The 21,270-nt window shown below is 43.9% G+C and overlaps 1 protein-coding gene across 1 annotated transcript; it reads right to left on the reverse strand.

Moving 5' to 3' along the window:
• Positions 1–7,420: 7,420 nt before the first annotated feature.
• Positions 7,421–13,465, reverse strand: LOC133279325 (26S proteasome non-ATPase regulatory subunit 6-like). The gene is given in 9 exon segments (XM_061472903.1): positions 7,421–7,678; positions 7,805–7,876; positions 9,051–9,219; positions 10,257–10,350; positions 10,425–10,665; positions 11,702–11,859; positions 12,361–12,566; positions 13,303–13,394; positions 13,396–13,465. Coding segments are annotated over 9 exon segments (1,176 nt in total). The 5' UTR covers positions 13,443–13,465; the 3' UTR covers positions 7,421–7,581.
• Between the last annotated feature and the right edge of the window lie 7,805 nt (positions 13,466–21,270).

Genomic DNA, 21,270 nt, shown 5'->3' on the forward strand with positions numbered 1-21,270 from the left:
CCCAACAAAACCCAGAAAAAAACTTGTTTGAAGCCATTGCTTAAAAAAACAAGTATAAAAATGTTATACTACCATGATACAAACCTTATTTTCTGTTCTTTAGAATAAGATTTGATTGCAGAAGAAAACAAGTTAGGTTTGTTTTTTAAAAGAATCCAAAACCATCCAACAGGCAAAGGCCAATAACCTCTAAAACTGTATGCCCAAAGAACATATTTATTGACCTATGCTGTATACCATAGGCCTTTGTTATTTAAAAGGAATAACATGTATTGGTTAAATGATGCTGGATTTGCCTTCCAGCTGGTAAAAACAGCCCTTTTTAAAGTATTTAAATATTTTCTAAGAAAACCCATAAAAGCCAGTTTCTTTATGCCTTGTTTGTACAGCTATGTCTTTGACATGTTACGCTTCAAAACCACTACCCAGTTCTGGAATAAAGGCCAGTTTAGCAGCAGAGCATCCCACGCCTACCCCAGGCTTTCTGAGTAAAGGGGCTTTACCCAGTTTTATATAGTCCAGTCACTTTTGATGAATGATTTTTCTCTTGCTCCAAAACACCTCAAAAGTGAATTCCACTAAAGGGCTTATTTGTCATGATTTGATCCACTTGGATGTTTTTGTTAAGTTTTTGAACATCAGGTAAAGTTTCAAAACTGACCTAAACTTTCATAAAGGGGGCAAAGCAAAGGCAAACAGATTCCTAACCAAGAAGACGGGGGGTTTTCCTGCCTTAAAGGGGCACCAGCTATTGCTGAGAAGAGACAATCTGAGCCTGTCCAATTGTTTGCGTAGCCCAGCCTTCTCCCCAGTTCTGGTGGCAAGTAGGAAGTACATCAGGGAATCCACAGCCACTCTGAGTAGCAGTTGCGTAGTTGTTTACCTAACGATGCTTTCAGTTTAACCTGAACTTGCTACAAAATCATTGTTATAGCAAAACAACAAGAAGCCTCTATGCAGACACTTTAGCTTTGAATTGGTACAAAAGATCACATTTGAGAAAGCAATGTACTTAGAGACACTTATTATGCAAACTTAAATATAGACAACTTTTCAGGAACAAAAGGATTTGTATTTAATAGGATGCCCTGTTGAAAGTATTTTTGCAACTGCAATTGGGATAATGTGAAAGGAACCAAAGTGATAATGCCACAAAGAGAAATTGGAGTGAAATCCACGCTCCGATGAAGCCCCTGGGGCAGAGCTTCCATGTCGGGATAGCGCCAGTCGCAAGTGCAATTTGACTCTCGGTAGGCACAGAGGTAAAGGAAACAGGAATTTTGGCCAAGGTTGAACATTAGCAAGTCTGTGATCCAGCTCTCCTCTGGTCTTTGAAGGTTCTGTTGATCTGAAAGCATAATGGCAACCTCATGCTCCTTCGTAGCGTGCAGCCATGTTAACATGGGAATTCCCCATCGCTGCTTCTGCAGTGCCTGTGTTGCTGGAAGCCATTGGGAATAGAGTTAGAACATCCTAAATCCTGTCTGCCCTTGAGCATAGACCTGCTTCAATATTATGTTTTCGATCTTGGTTACGAGCAGAACATTGTTCCTGAAGCTTTTTTTATCATCACGTACTTCTTACTGTAAATAATTAAGGAAGCTTAACAATTAATTTTTTCCATGCAAAATGGAATTTGCAGTGGCTGGGTTGTTTCTAGACAGATTTTGGTATTAATTTAAGAGATACAGTTTTTATAAATCTTTCCAACTTTGCATTACGACTCCTGCAGTTTTCTTAACCTACAAAATTGCTGCAATGATGAACAAAGAATTATACAAGAAAAAAAAAAGAAAAGACAAAAAATACCCCATACTTTTGTATCTTTATTTTGGAATTTTCTTGTTCTATTATAAATATTGAAGTATCCCTATTTCAGAAAAGACATATTTTGTTAATTGATTGTACATATTTAAATATGTATTTTTGCACAGGTCTTTTTTTCTTATATCCAGTTTTGGTACAATTGAGATCATCTACTATTTATTTATTAATTAATTAATAAAAAAAGAAGAAAAAAGTACAGGAAAAAAAAATAAGCAAAGCAAATACCTGTTTTTTTTTTTTTGTCATTTGAAGTGGTTCACTGCCAAGCCAATAGCTCCCAGGCCTCTGCAACATGAAGGGATGCCTCCGTGCTGTGAAAGCTGTGTCCCTCGTCCTTGTCTTGGGAGCTGATCCATCCTTGCGGTCGGGTTCTGCCACAGGAACCTGGGTGCAGGGTCAGAGCCGACACGGTCAATGCTGGCATTACTTCTCAGTTGCCTGGTTCCCAGATGACTACATTTAGTTTCTAAATGACACACTGCTTCTCTCTTCCCTTTAGTGTCCGTGTGTGTGCGTCGTGTGTGGGTCTCACGTGGTTTCCAACTAACGGAAAAACTGAAAGTGCCTGATTAAAACTAGTTTTAAGCTTGGACTGTTCATAGACAGCTTCTCCTTAAAAGACTTGAATGTTCAGTTGAAACTTTGGAGCTTGCTTTTTCCACCTGTATATAATATATGTGTGCATGTATATATGTATGTGTGTGCGTATATGTGTATATATGTACACACATACATATATATGTGTTTTCTGAAATGAATGAGATGACAAAGCAAATGATGCTGGTGACTTTTTTAAAACCTTTTTTCATTAGAATACCTTGTGTTGGAACAATCCCATTGATAACTTGTGTTTAATGTAATGCCAAGGGTTTGGAAAATGTGGTTTTAACCAGCTATTTCAGTCTCATTTTGGGAAAAGGGGAGTATGGTATTCATAAATAATCTAAAAGATGGTCAAAAGAATTCATATCCAGGAAAACAAAACAAAACCCCAAGTAAGTACCTCTTAAAAGCATTCAGAAACAGACGTGATTTCCAAATGGCATTTCTAAGGCAGTTGTCTTCCTGTAAGAGTTCTCTTGCCAAGGAATCTCTCTCTTTGTCTTTTACTCATTCTGTCCTGGAGGAGGGAACTGGGCTTAGAAAGACTCTTATAAATGTTTCGCTGTTCAGCAGGAAAGAATCATTTTTACCTTTTGTGCAAAGATATTTTACGTTTGAAAGATGATTTTAACATGAGCACTACATAATGTCAATGTGAATGTAGGCCTTGAAAGCATCTTGCTCGGTGTTGAGCCTGGTTCTAAAAGCAATCTCCTGTGTAAAATGTGTGAATAGTTTGATAATTTGTATACATAATCAAGAGCATCTGATCAGCTGAACCCTGTGTTGGCTGTTGTATAGTACATGAACAAATGTCATGAGATAGAAAAAATTACTTTGGATATTTAAAAGAAGAAAAGAAATATATAGTCTATTTGTTTTGTAACAAGTTTCTGTAAATAAAATAATTTATACTATTTATAAGAAAAAGTTGTGCTTTGCTTCATGACAAAAAGATTAGTTTGTTGAACAAACATGTTACTAAACAAGGCAATAAAATTAGGACTTTTCAATAAATGAGGTTGGTTGCATGGAATACATGATATGTTTCTGCTTCATTCTAAAATCTTTCACCATTAAAAGGAAAAACATGACCTGTGTTGGTGCCTACGTGAGCTGATTTCAGAGGACTGGATCTGGGCAAATCCTGCCACCGCACCTCGGCATCACATCTGTACATCCTGCGAGGTTGGGTACGGGTACCTTTTCTGGAGGTACCTGCCCTCATAGTCACTGCAGTATTTCTCCTGTATGAGGACATTTTGCTGCTTAAGATTCATTCTTTATATTGTTTATTGTTTTCTAAAGTAAATCATGAGAAGCAGCTTTTACAGCCCCAAGTGCGGTGTGTGGAATGGTCGCATTTTCTTTTTATTTATGTGGGTTTTTTCCCCCTTCCAAAGAAGTATCTTTGTGTTTTCACTGTTTAAAGACCCGGTGTGTGGATTCATCTGGTTAAATACTTGTTCCTCTGGGTGTGACTCAGGACTCACATGCAGTGGACAACTGAGGAGCATTTTGTAGAGCCAGTTAACTCCTGCTGGTGGGATCAGGCTTCCTGGTTACACCCATGCTGATGCTGCCTTCTCTCTCCCTGCTTTGGTTGGGTTAACAGTAAGAGCAAAATTTTCCTTAGTGTTTAGAATTGATGCTACAAGATACAAACAGGTCTCAGCCAACAGGCAGGTCCTGTTTTGTCTCTGTAGAGTACTTTTAATATTTCTACATTTACCTCTTGTGTTGACTGAAGGTTTTGTTTGACTCACCTGCCTGCAAATCTCTGTCTTTCCAGTAGCAGTTCCTGGTATCTGCACTGTGCTATGTGTTTGGCACTGGAGCTGGGTGTGCTGAGCTGCACAAGTGATGCACAGGGATGGCGGTTTGCAGAGCGGCAGGACAGGCAAGTGTTTGAGCTGACTCTGCTTCAGAGCTGGGATTAACTTTACATTCAATACAGGGCTCAGTATCCTCTAAAACTTGGAGTGGTGGAGAAAGAGAGGGAAAAAGGTGTGCTTATCCCATAGAACTCTTTGAGGTTCCACAGAGCTCGGCAGGTTTGGGGTGTCTCCGCCAACCTCGGGGCAGAGAGTGGAGCTGCTTGGGGGGGGGTCATCGCTTCTCCCAGTGACTCAGTTGGTACAGGAAAGGGGTTTGTCATGAAAAGTACCTTCTGATGCCATGCTGGAGCAAAACCCAGTGAACATAGGCTTCACTCATAGGGGCAGAAGCAGTTTTTGTCTTGGCACTCACTGATTGTCTCACAGGAAAATACTCCAGTTTGTATTGGGAAGAGTTACTTGGTGATATAGGAGTTTGAGACCAGGGCTTGCAATGCAGACTCAAATGTCAGAGGTTCTTGGTGTGCACACCGTATTTCCAGTGCCCTTTGCATTTAAATGGAAGCTGAGGCTGTATCCTTTGAACCTGAAGGCATCAGCTGCCTTCTGATGTGTTGGGCTCAAGGATTACAACCTAAATCTCAGTCCTGCATCCACAGCACTTGCAGCTCTGGATGCAGAGGTGTGAAGCTGACACGTGTTAACATTGAGGCCATTATTTGTACCAACCACAACCAATACCAAGAGCTTGCAACTGGCTTTATTTAAATGCAAATTCCTGTTTGTTCATTATTACCATGTTCTACTGCAACAAATAATCAAATATATGGCTTGTAGGATCCATCCCAGGACTCTTGATTTGTCTGAATGCTTTCCTCAGTGCTTTGGCTCAGAACTGTGTTAGCTGCTAGATTTGCTCCTAACAAGCAGCTCTGTGGGATCTTGGTTGGGGAAAAGCAGCATATACTTGTTTTCTGGCCCACCAAACTTCAGGGGAATCTTGGAAGTTTTTCCTGAAGTTGTTCAAACTGACCTGGATTCAAATTCTACAGGAAAGGATGGAAAGTGGGCTGAGAAATGCAGTCAAAAAACTTTGTCCATCCCTGTGAGAAATGGCTGCAGCCAGATCGGTACAGAAGCTTTTTCAGCATTGGCTGGGACAGTGCTTTAGGTGCTCTGATCATCCTCTGTTTTGCAGCTAAGCTCACTCCCCCTGCCCTACTCCCTGCTGCAAGGCTGGACCTTGAACTTCAGAGCCCAGTGTTCAGTGAGAGAGGAAATGGAGCTAAAGAATGTTTGCACACAACAGATTTCAAGCCCGTTGTAGCTCAGCTACAGCCCTACAACACCCCAGCTCCTGTCCTTCCCTCCTGCGTCCCCACAGCTCTCAACGACAGAGCAAGGTGGGAAGTGGATGCATCTAAATCTGTGTCTGCTTCTGGCCACCTCATCTGAAGTGAGCTTTGCGAAGTGAAACTGGAGAATGGCATTAGTTCAAGGGACTGCATGAGCTTAAATTACGAGAGGGAATGTACAGCTTTGGCATGTGGACTATAAATCCATGGAAGGGTGTCAAGACTGAGGCATGAATGGCTCTGTCTGGAGCACTGCTCACAATCACAGTGAAGTAAATGGAAATTGTGAGAAGAAATAAACCAGTGGTAAAACCAACATGACCGCGGGGTGGTGAAGGGTAACTTGAAGCTATTTCAAGGTTTAAAGGGAGCAGAAATCTCATTGTTTCTGATTTGACATGGAAATTGAAGTAGTGGTTAAAAATGGAAATATAGGAAAAAATGTGCTTTTGATCAGCCCAAGGCATGACCGCCCTGAGCCCTCAGCATTCCTACTCTGTGGAATCGGGTTTCCTTCTTTGCAGGAGAGCAATAGACAGCTGCTTTGTGCATCCAGCTGTGGACTTGAGGAGGTGCTGCCTACAACCATCCAGAATTGTGTTCCAATTCTGAGCCAGAAGGCTGAACTGCTCCACAAAAGCCTTAACGTTGTTCAGGTAAAACTGTCACGACTCTTTCCTGCCAGTTCTTGACCCAAAAAGCTCTGCCAAGCAGCTCTTCCCGAGTCCTCCTTCGCAGGACAGAGGCTGAGATCACAATACAAGCAAGGCAGGACTGTCAAAGGGGGTTTTTGCTCTGGTAGGATTCATGTGCCTGTTCTGAACAGTGTTTTCATCCACCTGAGCAGAGAGCGCCAGACTCTGAAATGCTTGGCTCCACAGGGGTACAATGATGTCAGAATAAACTTCTGAAATTGAAAGCTCTGCAGATACCTTGCAGCACACTGGGAATCTTTAGGAATGCTTTAATTTTTGACACAAAGCAGACATTTGGGGGGTTTTGTTGGTTTAGTTTGTTGTTGTTGCTCTTAGCTACACTAAAAGAGCAGCAAGATTTCTCCTGAGTGAAGCCTGTGTTAGCCTCGTTGTCTTGAATTCCTAAGTGCAGTGGCATCAAACAGAACTAAGTCACAGACATTTTTGGGAAGAGAAAAGAAACCTCAAGCCAAGCCAGGTGGGGAACAGCTGCTGCTGTAGGCTCTGGCCCAGCCAGAGCCCACATGTCATCAGGATGGCAGCAGCCTGCTTGAGACCTTTATTCCTCAGCAGCTGTGGAGAAAGACATGTACCCCCCACCCCATCAGCATCTGATCAGTTGTGTCAAACTGCAATGGGATCTTCTACTGTTCCTACCATCAATTTGACATCTAACAGAGGAAGGAATTACAAGTGTAATGCTTTGCTAATGTGCTGACTTTGTTTTCAACAGCTAGCAAGTGTAATCTTCAGGGAGAGGCTACTTCAGGTAAAGGTGTTCCCAAAGTTACAGTCCTGACAGGTTTTGTGGTTATATTACAGCTTCACCACAGCCACTTGTATCCTTACTCCTTCTCCAATCCTCCCCTAACAGGAGTTTGTCCTGCCAAAAGTGCACAATCTCAACTAAACTTTTTGGCTACTTTACTATTATACAGCTGATCCTTTTCACCTTGCATTAAAACACCGAAGTCTTCAAAAAGCAAGCACGGAACCACCACTAGTTCTCCCTGCTCACAGATCTTTGACCACTGTATACACAGTGAGGTCAAGAAACAAAGTGTATTACAGGAGATCATCATACATTTAATAACTGAACCAGGATGCTGTTTTACAGAATGAAGTGGAAAGTGAAAACACTACCTCTCTTGCTAGTCATGTTTTTTTTTAACCTACAGTATAGCAAGTTATACAATATATTTATAGGTTACTTCCAAAACGTTTTAAACATCTAAAGTCTGCATTCCCTTGCATTAAAAAAAATTATATATTAATTACTCTGGAAAGTTTCTGAACTCTGTTTAGCAGCAAATCTCCTTTCTTGATGGTTTCTTGGTACTGCCAATTCTTGCTATCAGGCCTAGGAATTGTGAGGGAGAAAAAAAGAGAAGTGAGAACATATTTTACACAAAGCCACTTACACTTCTGTAATAAGTGTCACTGACTGTCCAGAATTCAACTGGGCTGTCAGGAACTGTCAGCATACCTGTTAGTTTCTACAATCTCATTGTCTATTTTGCAGTGTAATTGCCCTGCTGCAATGAATCTTGAAAGCTCCCTAGGTAAAGAAAAGAAAAAGAAAAAGCAAGTTGGTTAAAAAGAAAAGAAAAAGCAAGTTGGTTAAATGATGTTTCAGCAAGGACTTGCAGACCCAGCAGCACTGAACCTGCTGTTACAGACCAGCAGTGTCAACACACTGTGTTTCTCAAGCAACAGCCTATATATCTTCATAAGTTATCTTCTTCCTCCTCATCTTACTAAAGTTTGGACATTACATACAAGAATTCTAGTGATCTGAACACAAAACATCTTAGTACCACCTTCTCAAAACAAAGGGTCATAGTTGAGGAGGTGAAATTTATCGCTTAGCTTATCAGCTACTCTTCAAGAGCAAAGGTAGCAGCAGTGCAGTGTGCCTACTTGTAATCTATCCTGAGGTAAGTATCTTCAATCCATTCAATCAGCTCCTTAGGAAAGCCTCTGAACAGTTCCCTACTTTGTAGTAGCTCCAAATATGCTGCTTGTTTTAATTACTGTTTTGCTTAATCAGCTGGTGGTCTACAGCACATTACTGACGGTAGAAGAAAAAATTCCTGTGATCAACAGTAAGACAAGTTACAGCTTGGGAAGCATAAGGACTAGTATGACTTTAACACATTTACCTTTGTATTGAAGGTATTTGGTTTCTCTTGAAACACCTATTAATTAATTTCTGAGTATTTCAAGCAGTATTCACATTTCTTTAACACTTTGTTTCTGTGAAACTTCTCTATGAAGGAATGACTCTAGTGAAGGCATTTGAATCAAAGTTTCCTGTATACAGAGTAAAAGTCAATTTTGCTCTTCCCTTTAGTTCTCATCCTGATCTAAATCTGTTGGTTTTACACTAGAAAAGAATTGCAAGTTGAGACTGCAGAGTATGTTTGAAATGAAAAACATCAGATCCAGTCTATGTACTTGAAAGCTAGTAGTAGATAAGGAGACATGTAGGGTACGTAAAATGCATGGATCCCCAAAGTTATGAGTTAAGTTTTGGCACAGACTGCACTAAAATTATTTTCTTCACTGAAACATAAGGTTTGCTTAATTTTAGCCAAGCTCTTACACAGAAACGTAACTCGGCATGGTTAGAATCAAAGCAGAAAAAAGGTTTTATTCATAATCGGATCATTATAAATAATTCCAAGATGTAAAATGAGATCTTTATGAACTTAAAAAGCCAAATAACTTACTGATCTATGAATTCTACACTGACTCCAAATGCTTCTGCCATGTAGCCTAATGTCAGTGACCGGCAGGACTCTAGGAGCTGGCTGTAGGCATGAATTCTCATTTCCCGTAGGTAGTATCGATTGTGAGGTGCAAAGAGCCAATCCTTTTTCATCTCTTGCTCTAAAACAGCTGAAAAGAATAAGAGTCAGTAATCTCTAAGAAATGGAAATTATCAGTTACTTAGATAAACCACGGAACACCAGTTAATAAGTAACCAGTGTGGACAAACTATATTGTGTTCTTGCGTACTTCAGGTGTTCTACACCAAAGAGAAGTAAGTTTGTATAACCTGTATCAGTCTTAGAATAAGAAGCAATGATAACATGCAGACAGTGTTGTGGCAAAGCTAGTGAGACCCTCTGTCAGCATAGAGGAGACCACCTAGCTAAAGACAAGTGCTGGGCCCTGCTGTTATGTGCTGGGAAACAAGCAGTACTTGGTATGTAACTACCTGAAGAAACATTGGTCCCCAAAGCTGTGTAAGGAAATGAGATTCACTTTCTTGTACTACCTCTTAAATTAATTATAAGGATTTCCAGGCAGTAACTTTTACTCCCACCAGTTTTAGTTCACAGATAGTGGTAAGGCCAACAGTAGAAAAATGTTGCCCTTGGCTCTCAGTTTCATCAGTCTTCCATAAAATGAAGGGTTCTTTTTTGCTCTGAGAACTGAGCACTCTGAGAACTGGCAGGAATGAGAGTTTTCTGAAAAGCTTTCCTTCAGTGTCACTCTTTTACATACAAACCAGAGCCAAAAGCCAAAGGTAAGATCCATGAAAACAACCTTCTTTGTAATTTTTTACAGGTTGAGATTTCAGGGGCTTTAGTCTACAAGTCCTAGAACTTCTTTCAAAGATAAAAACATCCAAAGCTTTCCCATCTGTTCCTGCTCTTCAGGTCAGTGCTGCACAGCCATTTTCAAAATGCTTTTACACCTAATCAGATGTGACCTTTCAGAAGGCTCACTGTACCTGAAAGTCTTCTTTGCTTGTTTGAGAAATCAAAAACAGCAGCAGATTTTAGGTCACTGTGCAATAATCTCTCTTCTTTCCTGTGTAAAGTAGTTCTAGTTCTAGACTATAGATACACAACTGAAAGTTGTGTCTGAATGTGAAACTAGGAACTGAAGCATCCGAACTAGTGTTGTAGGCCAAAACAGAGACTTACCTAATGACTGGAAAAAGGCTGAATAGCGGCATTCGTAGAGAGAAAAGAGATACTGCCGTACAGCTGGCAAACTGCGTAATGCTTCCAGAATCTGCTCCTTCAATAACCTGAAAGCAAACAAACGTGTTTAAATACCATCACTTTCAGCCCAGAGACAAACAGATAAACTGTGTTGTCACCTGCTTTCCTTACCTTCTCCCTGAAGTCAGGCCTGTCTAATGCGATCATGCTGACATAGACAGTGTATGTCACAAACATTTTGTAATCCATCACTTCATAGGATGTAAACGTTGAAACTGTGTTAAGGAAGAGCTCGGCTGCTTGCTTCAAATCTCGAACAGCTACACAGTAAAGGCCCTGGTACACTTTGAGGTGGTTTCTTGTGCCCCAGTCTTCTTCTTCTATTAGACTGAAAAAAGAATAAAAAGCAGTATTTACTTATGTAAATGCATTTTTTAAAGTACAGTAAACCAACTGCTATCACGTGATCAGAGAAGGAATAACTTGTTTTCTGTTACAGCTTGCTGACAGTCCAGGAGGCTTTGTGAGAGGGGGAGGAAAGTGGCTTCCTTAGGACAGGACAGATGCTTTTGCACGGTGTAAGCTTCAGCTGAAAGGAAAAGTTTACAGCCCCCTAAGTTGTGCCAACAGTCTTCTGAGATGTGCAGGTAAATACTGCTGTCAGCCTTGGCTGTGGCAATGTATTTCCCTGCCCTTGCTGCTCAAATCACAGCTGTCCAACCAGCAGCATAGAAAATACCTGAAAGTTAATATGGTTTTAAGAACCATACTAACACAAAACTGATGTGGCTGTGAGCAGGGGCACAGGCAGAGACAAATTCTTGTTGCTGTGAGAAGACAATATAAAAAGTCATAGCCCAAGAAACGTGGTTAACTGGGAAGACCCCCTGTCCCCTCTGCCTTAGTGTCTCATGGCACCAGCAGAGACCGGCAACAGCAGCTTGCTACAGGAACTGCTGAAATTCCAAACCTGGAAACACAGGGACACAGAAGCTAGCAGTGGAAATGCAGGAGGAACGACTGCAGCATGCTGACACTGGGCTCCTGCTTCCAGAGGTAAAACTGGCACTTCACAGAGCCAGCTCCACTGGCAGCAGCTGCATTCAGCTGGCAATTGTACAAGCTAATCACACTCAAAATTGTCTTCTAAGAACAGAGAAGTGGGAGCAGAGGGTGAGCTACAAATTCAAATCAAATCAGTCGCTAGAAAACAGATGACACAAAATATTAACCTTTCTTTTCTCTTCCCTCTCATAAAAAAAAAAAACAGGTATAGGAAGTGTTCTGCTACAAGGTACCACCCCCCCACACCCCCCCCGTGGCTGTCTCACAACCAGCCTTAGCCATTTCTTGACAGCAAGGTGTTTACCTTCCATTGCTTTTGTTCCACTTCATCTCAAAGTGCTTTAGTGCACTCAAATGACTGAATTGATGCCTTTTTTGCCTTCTCAATGTTCCATGTGATGAGGTTGTTATCCATGTAAAACAAGCCAATCCTTAGGAGATAGAACATGATATCCAGACGATGTCCCAGTGCCACGGTTTTGTCATAGGTCTTGTGGAAGGCAGTGAGAGCTCCCTCCTAACAAGACAGCATTTTCTACTGTAAGAATGTTAAAAGCACCTAGAATACTCCCAAAATGTCTGTTGTAAGTTCCTGTGTTGTCTTCTGCTGATAGTCCTCATGTTGTTAGTTACCCATAGAACTCTAACATTGAATAATCTTAAAGAATCAGTTTAAGTCAGGTTAAAAGAGGTGATTCTAATATAACTTTTAAATCTCTATGAAAACCAACTCTGTACCTTGATTTCAAGTTTTACTATGTAAACACCTTAGAAAAGTCTACAAGACCACAAGGAAAAAAAAACATCTGCAAATGGAAAATGGCTTTCTTACAAGGGCTACTTAGTTTTTTCCCTGAATTTCAGTAACAAGCTCCCCTATTCCCACTGTTCCCACCATGTTTGAGTTGTGCCCTAGAGGAAACACACTGTAAGTCACTCGGTGCTCAACGTGCCTAGCTAAAAGGATTACAATGCAGTGTTTTTCATATGAGTCCATAAAGCCTCTGCATGCACCAACCTTGTCCCCAGTCCTGCACAAGTACTCAGCTTTGGCCATCATTGCATCTCGGATCTCACTCTCCCCCAAGATCTTTTCTGCATCTTCTAATTTGTTGTCCAGACATTTCAACTCTTCCTCGTTGGCTTTCTTCATTTTGTTCTGCAGCTCCATGTCCATCTGCCGCTCCAGAGACTTGCAGAGTGCTTCATAATACAGAGCCATGTCTGAAAGAAAAGCAGGAAGGCTTCTACTGCTGACTGCTGCAACAAGCGTTTTTCTAGAGCACAGCACTGGAGGACATTAGGGCTGATCCTCAATGCCAGCTAACTCCTTTACGATCAGGTAACTATTAAATCCAGATGTGGAACAGCCAATGTTTCCGCACTGTCACACTTCTTTTCTGACCCTTTTCAATCACTGCTCCCGTTTGCACTTCGTAACATCATAGAATGGTTTGGGTTGGAAGGGACCTTCAAAACTCATCCAGTGCAACCCCCTGCAATGTGCAAGGGCACCTTCAACGAGCTCAGGTTGCTCAGAACCGCACCCAGCCTGGCCTTGAATCAGGCATGGTGCATCCACCACCTCCCTGGGCAACCTATGCCAGTGTTCTGCCACCCTCACTGTAAAGAATGCCTTCTCCACATCCAGCCTTAATCTCCCCTCTTTTCGTTTAAACCCATCACCCCACGTCCTATCACAACAAGCCCTTCTTGGAGTTTTCCCATCTTTCTCATAGGCCCCTTTTAAGCACTCCACTCAGATCAGTGCCGCACAGTACTCAACCCGTGCCTTTTAACACCACCACCCCCCCCCCCCCCCAACAGCGGGGGACGGGGGACAGGGCACACACACACACACACACACCGCCTACCCCGAGCACTCAGACCGGCTGCTGCCCCAGACAGACACGCAGGGGACGGAAGGGGCACACAGGAGGTTAATGGGGCCCGCACTCACTGTGGAGCCGCACGGCCACCATCAGCTCGTCCCGCGCGGCGGGGCCGGGCGAACGGGGCCGGAGGCTGAGGAGGAAGCGGAGCTGGGCGATAGTCGGGGGTCTTGGGCAGCCCTTCTTCCTCCAGGTTCTCCAGCGGCATGGCTGCGGGACGGGACGGGACGGGACGGGACGGCACCGGGACAGCTGAGGCCCAGGCGGACTCCGGCCGAGCGGCAGCGCCGGCGCTCCCCCGCACCTCAGCCGCGACGGACGGAAATCGGCGGCGCGCTTCCGCCGCGCAGCGCCCCCTGGTGTCGCGGAGGCCGGGAGGAAAGGCGCGCACGGGCGGTGGGGTGGCCCCGGGGCTGCGCAGGGAGCGCGCTGTGAGGACGCGCAGGAAACGCGCAGGGGAGTGACCGCGGGCACGCAGTGGCGGCTGCAGGCATTGAAGGTGACCGGTTGAAGCGGTCGCGAACGCCCGATGCGGGAGACGCTGGGTCCTGTTCGCTGGTGGATGCTGTGCGCGCAGGGTCGGTGGGTGAAGCCTAACGAGGGACCTCGGCTTTTGCTGGGGAAAACAGCGAGGCGGCAGGTCCAAGGCCTCGAAGTTGTAAGAAAGAGGTGGGGTGTGTCACCAAATGTGGCTCAAAATGCAGGAAGCAAATAAAAGGGGCTTTAAAACCCCCGTGTTTTGGTTATATTTCATCCAATTGGGACACACACACACACACACACACACCCCCCATCACACCCGACTCCTGGCCCACATTCCCATGTACTTTTCACCCAGCTTTTCTTTACGTTTTCCCATCTTTTCATTAAATACCTTTATGTTTGTGTTTCCAGACCTCACACAGCACACACTGCTGGTACCGGGGTATGGAGCATGTCTCTGGCCAGTGCCCAGCCAAGGCAGGTGAGTGGCAGTGAGGTCTCGTGGCCCCATGTGTCCCCCCCACCCCATGAGCCCACTAGGGGCTGCCTGCACGCTGGTTGTGCCAGATGCTGTAGGTGGAATATCTGCATGCAGCATGGATGCGTCTTCATGAATTTGCATGTGAGGAGTTTTCCTGGGCAGTGCTGGGGGAGTGGGGCTCCTGCAGAGGGGAATTTTGGGTGCCCAGGGTTATCCTGTGGGATGCAGCATCCCACCCAGCCTGACTGGACCACATTTCCTTGCCCAGCTGGGCTCCTCCAGACACTTTTTGGTTTTAAATAATGTCTATTGCTGGGTTTTAAACACAAGGCTTTTTGTTAGTGCCTCTATTTTGGGGTTGTTTTTTTGGTCTGGGTCATGGGATAAACCATTCCCTTGACTGTTTTGGTGCAGTATATTCCTAAGATTGGCTTCTTTGTGTTGGGTGTGAATAATTCTGAAAAAGTCTGTGTGAAAAAGTCTGCTGGAAGGAACTGTTGTCTGCTGCATTTTTCAAAAGTGCCAATATCTGATATGTTGATTCTGATATTTTCTTCATAGAACCATAGAATGGTTTGAGCTGGAAAGGACTTTAGGATCATCCAGTTCCAACCCCCCTGCCATGGGCAGGGACACCTCAATCTAGATCATGTCACCCAAGGCTCTGTCCAACCTGGCGTTGAACACCACCAGGGATGGAGCATTTACCACTTCTTTGGGCAACCTGCTCCAGTGCCTCACCACCCTCACAGTAAAGAACTTCTTCCTTATATCTAACCTGAACTTCCCCTGTTTAAGTTTAAATCCATCACCCCTTGTCCTATCACTACAGTCCCTGATGAAGAGTCCCTCTCCAGCATCCTTGTAGTCCCTTTCAGATACTGGAAGGCTGCTATGAGGTCTCCACGCAGCCTTCTCTTCTCCAGGCTGAACAGCCCCAACTTTCTCAGCCTATCTTCATACACTTAAGTCATTGGCTTGTACTTCTAATGTTTTAGAATAAAATACAGGAGAATCAGTGCTTTAAGTTGAGCAGCTCCTTTATTTCTTTAAAACCAGGGTTTTTTTGGTCTTCATTTCTTATTTTTTGAGTTGCAATCACTTTTGCATTGATTGCATGATAAGGAATTGCTTCGATGTTTTCCAGAAAACTGCACAGAGATCTTCTGCAGCAGCATTTATGTTACTTGCCTGTTGGCCTTTACATTTGCTCAGAGACCTATTGATTAGGGGGTTTATGACAGACACTTTCAGGCCTCTTGCATCTTTTTCTCTTGAATCTTGTCCTCAGCTCTATTTCTTGGGCAGTGTGCTCCAGAGCTGGGATGTGCTGCTTATCCTTCTACATTCACAACTATTACAGCTCTGGCCATTCTTACTGTGCATAGAAATACCCACATCTTGTCAACATCGCTGTGTTCATTGCAATTCATTGTGGCAGTAAAAGCCGCAGTTTCATTATGTACTTTGGCAGAAAAAGTGTTTTATTCCCTGTTTCTGAATTTGCCACTTTTTAATTGGACCCAAACTAAGTTGCTCTGTGGGAGAAAAGGGAGCTGAGTTTTCATTTTCCTGGGTTCAGTTTATGCTAAAAGGTTGAGGTTTGTTTTGTAATGAAACACTAATTAATAAACCCCATCCATCCCTTATTGTATCTAAATATTGGCCCACATTTTCATATTTATGTATATATAAGCAATAACTGGGAGCAAGGGAGCTGCCTACACAGACGTGATGTTCACTGCTAAACGTGAAAGATTCAGAAAGAACATTTATATGTCAAACATATGAAGAAATAAAGCTTTGTGTTGAACATCATTCTCACGTGGCCTTACAGCATTCAAATGGTCCAAATCAATGAATATTCATATTCATTGATTATGAATATCCCCAGAAAATGGACTTCAAATGGTAGTTTCCTTCCCTGCAAGATGCAGCAGGGCTGCAAGGAGCCTGGTGGTGGCTCCTGGTAACAATAAATGATGCTCTTGCTGGAAGAGAAACAGCATGGCTATGCTGCAGGTTGTTTAAATGGCATAATGCACCCTGGTTATCCAGCTGAAAGCAGGAACCAGCTCCGTATGCACCTCCTCAGGACTTCTCTATGGCTCTGCACCCACAAAACACTAATCCTGTCTGCATTCCTGCTCACACCAACCCCAGCAGTGGCTTTGATAGCATTCAGGGAGGTCACCTCTACCCGATGGTGATTTTGGCACAGAAACTCCATAGCTGGAAAACACATTTTGCCATATCTCCTGCTTCCCCAGAGTAAGGCGGCTTTCCATACCCCTGTGGGAGGTTACTCCTTGTTTCCTGAGCAGCCCTTCTGCCTTAGGGCCGTACCCGAGCCGCCCGATGTCCCTCCCTCCAGCGAGGCTGGTGAGGCGCAGCGTGTCCTGCAGCGGAGCTGCCACAAGGTGGCAGTGTTTCAGAGCAAGAACTGCCCCGCGTCTCTAATTCCGGGAGCTCGCTTTGATGGGCTTGTATTTGTTCTCCCCTAGCGTGCAAAGCGAAGCCCCGCTATCGCTAAATGCTACCCGAAAGCTTTGGGAGCCACCAGCCAGGGACCCTGCTGCCACTGCTCCATCCACTCATAGAGCCCCTCTGAGTATGAGGGCTCTTCTCTCGCAGCTCTCAAAGGGAAAAGCACACATAAAATCATAGATAGTTAGGGTTGCCAGCAACAGGTCACAGAAGTGCTCTGCTTCACTCTCCAAGGAGATCTGGTGGCACTACCTGATTTTCTACGGCTTCAAAGGCATGGAGGACCCTGGCTCTGGGAGCAGCCTCTGCAGGTAGATCAGGATTCACAGCAAGGCCTGGGACTGGACCTGGGTATTGCTGAATGGCTTTAATTCCCATCATGGTAGGAGTGAAGTGTCCTGGGAGCTGGTTGGTATGTCCATAGAATCATACATAGAATCCCAGACTTGTTTGGGTTGGAAGGAATCTTAAAGTTCGTCCCATTCCAACCCCCTGCCACAGGCAAGGACACCTGCCACTAGAGCAGGCTGCTCCAAGCCCGTATCCAACCTGGCCTTGGACACTGCCAGAGATGGGGCAGCCACAGCTTCTCTGGGCACCCTGTGCCAGCACCTCAGCACCCTCACAGGGAAGAGCTGAGATGAGCCTAAAAGCTCATCTCAATCTCCCCTCCATCAGGTTAAAGCCATTCCCCCTTGCCCTGTCCCTACAGGCTCTTGTCCAAAGCCCCTCTCCAGGTTTCTTGTCGCTCCTTTAAGCACTGGAAGCTGCTCAAAGGTCTCCCCAAAGCTTTCACATCTCCAGGCTGAAGAAGCCCATGCTGTATCAAAGAGCTCTTTTTGCACAGCCACCACACCATGAGCTACAGCCTCAACTCAGTAACATCAGTTACACTTTCTTACCTCGCTATGATCCTCAGACATCTTCAAGGACAACGGGTTTGTTTTGTTTTCAGGGCTGTTAAACTTTGGAAAAGATGACACTTGAATCAAGTCTGGCTTCATCCTTCAGTAGTGGAAATGTTGACAGCAATGCTCACAGCTGCACTGTATAAACCTACAGGTGTTTGCTGTTGATTTCTTCCGAATAAGCTCCCAGAAGTTACCTGGGTTTGTAAGTGATTACTGTTGGCAAGATACGGCTCTTTTCTCTGGAAGTGTGGCTCTCAGGAATTACAGTCTGTGTTAGCAAGGAGTGAAAGGCACAAGGTCAAGCTCTCTGCCAGTGCAGATCCACTAATGTCTAATATAACATTAGACAACCCCTGGCACCAGTGTAAGGACAGTTAGAAAATGCCCTTAACAACTGGATTTATGCACTTCTTCACCTCCTTAATGCTGTTTTGTCACCCTTTTCATATTGCTAATTGCATCTGATCAGCCAGGTATATGTTTCACAGCAATTCCTGTCTCCTATTTATCTGCTTATTTTCAAATCAATAAATCTTTCCCTCCTAGACATCAGGATGTGTTGAAGGACAACATCTCGCATAGCTCCCAGATTATGTCTTTTACAGCATTAAAGTCTGTTAATCAGGGTGTTCCAACAAACAGCCATCTTAGGGGGAGTTTATTCCCCTGGAATGAAACCGCAATTGTAATTAGAGATCTGAAAAGCTATTCATATGTTAGAGCCATGAGAAATCAAACTGACAGGAGGGGATGGGATGCGATGGGATGGGATGTGGGGGAGCCTTTTCCTTCTCCCTGTACCTGGGTGCAGCGGAGGATGATGGCACGCTGCTGCCTGAGACTGCATCTTTTTGGACAGCAGAGGACCCACTGTATTTGGTGCCAGGACAACACATATGAAGAGACAGCTCAGGGGTGAAATGGCTGTAATGAGGAGTGGGAGAGAGCACTGCCAGCACGGGGAAGTGAAATCTTGCATGGAGCCTGTTCTATCATCAAGCCAAGAGATTCCAAAATGCTGTTTGTGGAGATGTGTAAATATACACACACACAAGTGATTTATGCTTGAAGCTTGTGTTTTAGGTGCTGTGTTCAATCCGCCTGTTTTTAATGCAGACTGGTGGACGGTCTGTACCAAGTGGTAATCTGTGAGGCTGAATTTCAAAGTGAGGTCTATTTACTGAATCTTTTCCCCTAGAGTTCCTTTCAGAACATTGGTACATCAGCTCACTGATGTATCTGTTTCATGCACAGCAGCAGCACCCTGGACATAACTGGTGTTTCCCATGACAAGCAGTGTCAATATTGTCACAGACTGGTGCTGGTTCCCCGCTGGTTCCCCTTGGTTCCCCGCATGGAGCACTAATATTGGTGCCCCATTCAGGCTGACGTGATGGTTTCTGGGGGGTACCATCCACAGGGTAAGGACTGCTGCTTTTTAAGGTATCCTATTGCATGTAGAAACCCACAAATCTTTATTAAGATCTGTCAGCTCCAGCTGTGTGTCTGTATCTGCCTTTATCTTTTAGGTAATTCGTGCTGTACACATTCACGGCAATTGCTTTTATTGTATGTGGCTCCTTCTGCTGGGCACTTCTGTGTTGACTATGATTACTACCACATCAACTCAAAATGCTCCTGTACTGTATAATTATCTGCTTTGCTACAACGCCTCTCACTGGTAATTACACAACTTCAGCCCTTTTACTAAATTTCAAAGACTTTAAGAAGTGCCGATTGCTCCTGCCCAGTCTCTGTCCAAACTGGCAGAGTTTTACATGCCTAAAATTATATTTTTTAACCTTGTAACAGCTCTGCTGTAATCGGGATATTGATTACAGTACCTATATGTTCAAGTAAACAATTTGTTTGGAATTCACTGGGGATTACATGTGCTGGTAGCAAAAAGCTTATTTAACTCCTCAGGCTGTTGGCTGCTTGATGTGATAGTTGTTAATTTACTGAGATTATGAAATGGAGAACAGGGATTTGGAAATCTTTCAGTCCTCTGGGGACTTACTCCATTTTCCTCCTCGTCAGCTCGGCCTTTTCAGCCTTCCCTGCAGCACCTTCGTGACTTCTGTCCTTTGATGATTTTTTTAAGCCTGTGTTTCTAAGGCTATAGTCTCATACAGTTATGCTCTTTGCCCATCTATATTTCTGTGCTGTAATGCACTTGAACTCCTTGGTCAATATGAACCAGATTTGGTAGCTGTTATTAGCTCTCAATAATGTCCAATTCCTTGAAGTTGTTGTTTGAGGTAGGGCAAATCCAAACTGGGAAGGCTCAGCTGTTCTGGCTAACCCACATTGTCCTGCCCTTCATTTCAGTACCCTGTGCTAACAATGCCTGTAGTTTAGCTGGTGTTCAGGGAGCATCACAGGGTGCATGGAGGGACAGGATATATACAGGCATGAGGCACATGGGAAGGAAGGGCCATAGTGGGGATAGGGTGAGGAGAATGGGTACAGGATGCATGAGAAAGCCACCTTCTCACAGAGCAACAGCTGCCACTGTAATTACAAATATTGATGTATTTTCCACAGCTTCTTTTCAAACACAAACACATTTATTTATTTTACACTCTTTACAACAATAAGTCATTTTCACATCAGGCAAAGAAAAGCACTGGGCTCAGAAGTGTTCTACAACTTCTGAGTTCTCACAGCAAGCAAGGCACACGTTTACTCATCAAGGGAGGCTGTGTGTGATGCAAATACCACTGCAAGGGTTTAGTATCATGCTGTCTTTTAAAATCAACACATTGGTGGTAAGGGTGGAGTCTGAACGTACTGCTAAGTTCTAAAACATAGGGGAATTTAGCTCTGGCATCACAGTATATTTTCCTGTACTTAAACAGCATCTACCAAATGGCCACTGGCTTGAATGTCAATTTAACTGAAGCAGATGCTCGTTTTGTTCTCCTGAGTGCACTATGAGTCCCAGAGTGAGTGGGATTTGAGGGTACATGCTGCCAGCCCTGTGCTGTACTGCCCTGGTACCTATTGCTTTACTTTGGGTGAAAATCGCTGGATTATTACTTTAGGGAGTTTTATGCCATGTTTAATGAGTGTGCAGAAAATTCACACCACCTGGAACTGAGAGTCCATCTGTGTGTTCCTCCTTCCTGATGGAAGCTGCTTTGCAATTGCAGAGGTGCCTGCGTGACTTTGGGAAGCAGAGAACTCAGATGCCCAAGTACCTTCAGTATCTCTCTTCCTGTTGTCAGAAAGACTAACCCTGCTTTCCCAGAATAGGAATATCCTTCATTGAGCAGAGGTGAAGAAAACTCTCCAGATGATTTACATCATGTCTTGAGACCAAACCTTCAAAGTCAGAGAGAAGGGCCTTAAGCAAGGAAAGCGTGGTTTAGCTCTAAATGCTAGTGTTACTAGCAGTATTACGACAATGTGGGTAACTATTGGTTGTATATTTGATCTTCTTCAGCTGTGATTTGACATTATCAAGTAAAAAACACCTGTGCAATTAGTTCCTTTTTGTGTCCTTCTGTCTTGTAACTGCTCAGAAAGAAACCTGCGCCTCCATGGTGTTTCAGGAATATCTAGTTAGTGCCCTGTAATGCTCCAGCTGGCTGCAGCACCCATCCTTAGTTGCTGTGGCAGGTATCTGCGCTTGCAACTGGGGCTGCATTTACCTCTCTTTTTGTAGCTGA

The sequence above is a fragment of the Pezoporus flaviventris genome, unplaced genomic scaffold, assembly GCF_033815535.1.
Source record: "Pezoporus flaviventris isolate CSIRO_AGI_PZ_B2104156 unplaced genomic scaffold, CSIRO_AGI_Pfla_v1 ptg000073l, whole genome shotgun sequence".
Taxonomy (NCBI): Eukaryota; Metazoa; Chordata; class Aves; order Psittaciformes; family Psittacidae; genus Pezoporus; species Pezoporus flaviventris.